Source organism: Gloeophyllum trabeum (assembly GCF_000344685.1).
Source record: "Gloeophyllum trabeum ATCC 11539 unplaced genomic scaffold GLOTRscaffold_00003, whole genome shotgun sequence".
Classification (NCBI taxonomy): Eukaryota; Fungi; Basidiomycota; class Agaricomycetes; order Gloeophyllales; family Gloeophyllaceae; genus Gloeophyllum; species Gloeophyllum trabeum.
The window spans coordinates 346125-346608 of record NW_006920412.1 but is presented as its reverse complement, the minus strand read 5'-3'; the positions used below and the strand labels follow the sequence as shown (position 1 = coordinate 346608).

The following is a 484-nucleotide window of genomic DNA, read 5'->3' as shown; positions in this document are numbered from 1 at the left end:
CTAACTTATGAATGCGGGAATCATTCGGGATCATGAATTGCGTCAAGCGTGAAACCTAGAGCTACAAGAAATATTATGTCCGCACGGCCTGCGCACCCCATCCAATCCTTCGATACATCAAGAGATAAGCATTTCTGTCATCTCTGTCAAAGCTGTTGAAAACGTCCTCCGGTCGGATATCCGAGACGAACTCGTCGTCGATACGGATCCAGCCCTCTCGGGGTTTTATGCCTCCTTCACGATTTGGATGGAGGACATCAATGGTATAATGCCCGCCTGACGCAGACAGACCATGATGATACAAGACTGATGGAGAAACGCAGTCAGCTCAAACGCCAGTGGGAGTGGCCAGCAATATTTAGACGTACCACCAAACAACTTATACCGTGCCGGCGTCGCCATTTTGCGCGCGGGTGCCATCAACTCAGGCCCTATCTCCACCTCAGGCCCAAAGGTTATCTGCTTCCCTATCTTCACCACGCCA

At 50.8% G+C, this 484-nt stretch overlaps 1 protein-coding gene across 1 annotated transcript in view; it reads right to left on the bottom strand.

The window, feature by feature from the left end:
- GLOTRDRAFT_109905 (cysteine proteinase) overlaps positions 1-484 on the bottom strand; it is a 5504-nt gene continuing 5020 nt past the window's right edge. The window contains exons 6-7 of the mRNA XM_007864974.1: positions 369-484; positions 1-306 (exon numbers count right to left, since the gene is read on the bottom strand). Coding sequence (XP_007863165.1) covers positions 74-306; positions 369-484 — 349 coding nt within the window. The 3' untranslated portion in view covers positions 1-73. The remainder of the gene's footprint in view (positions 307-368) is intronic.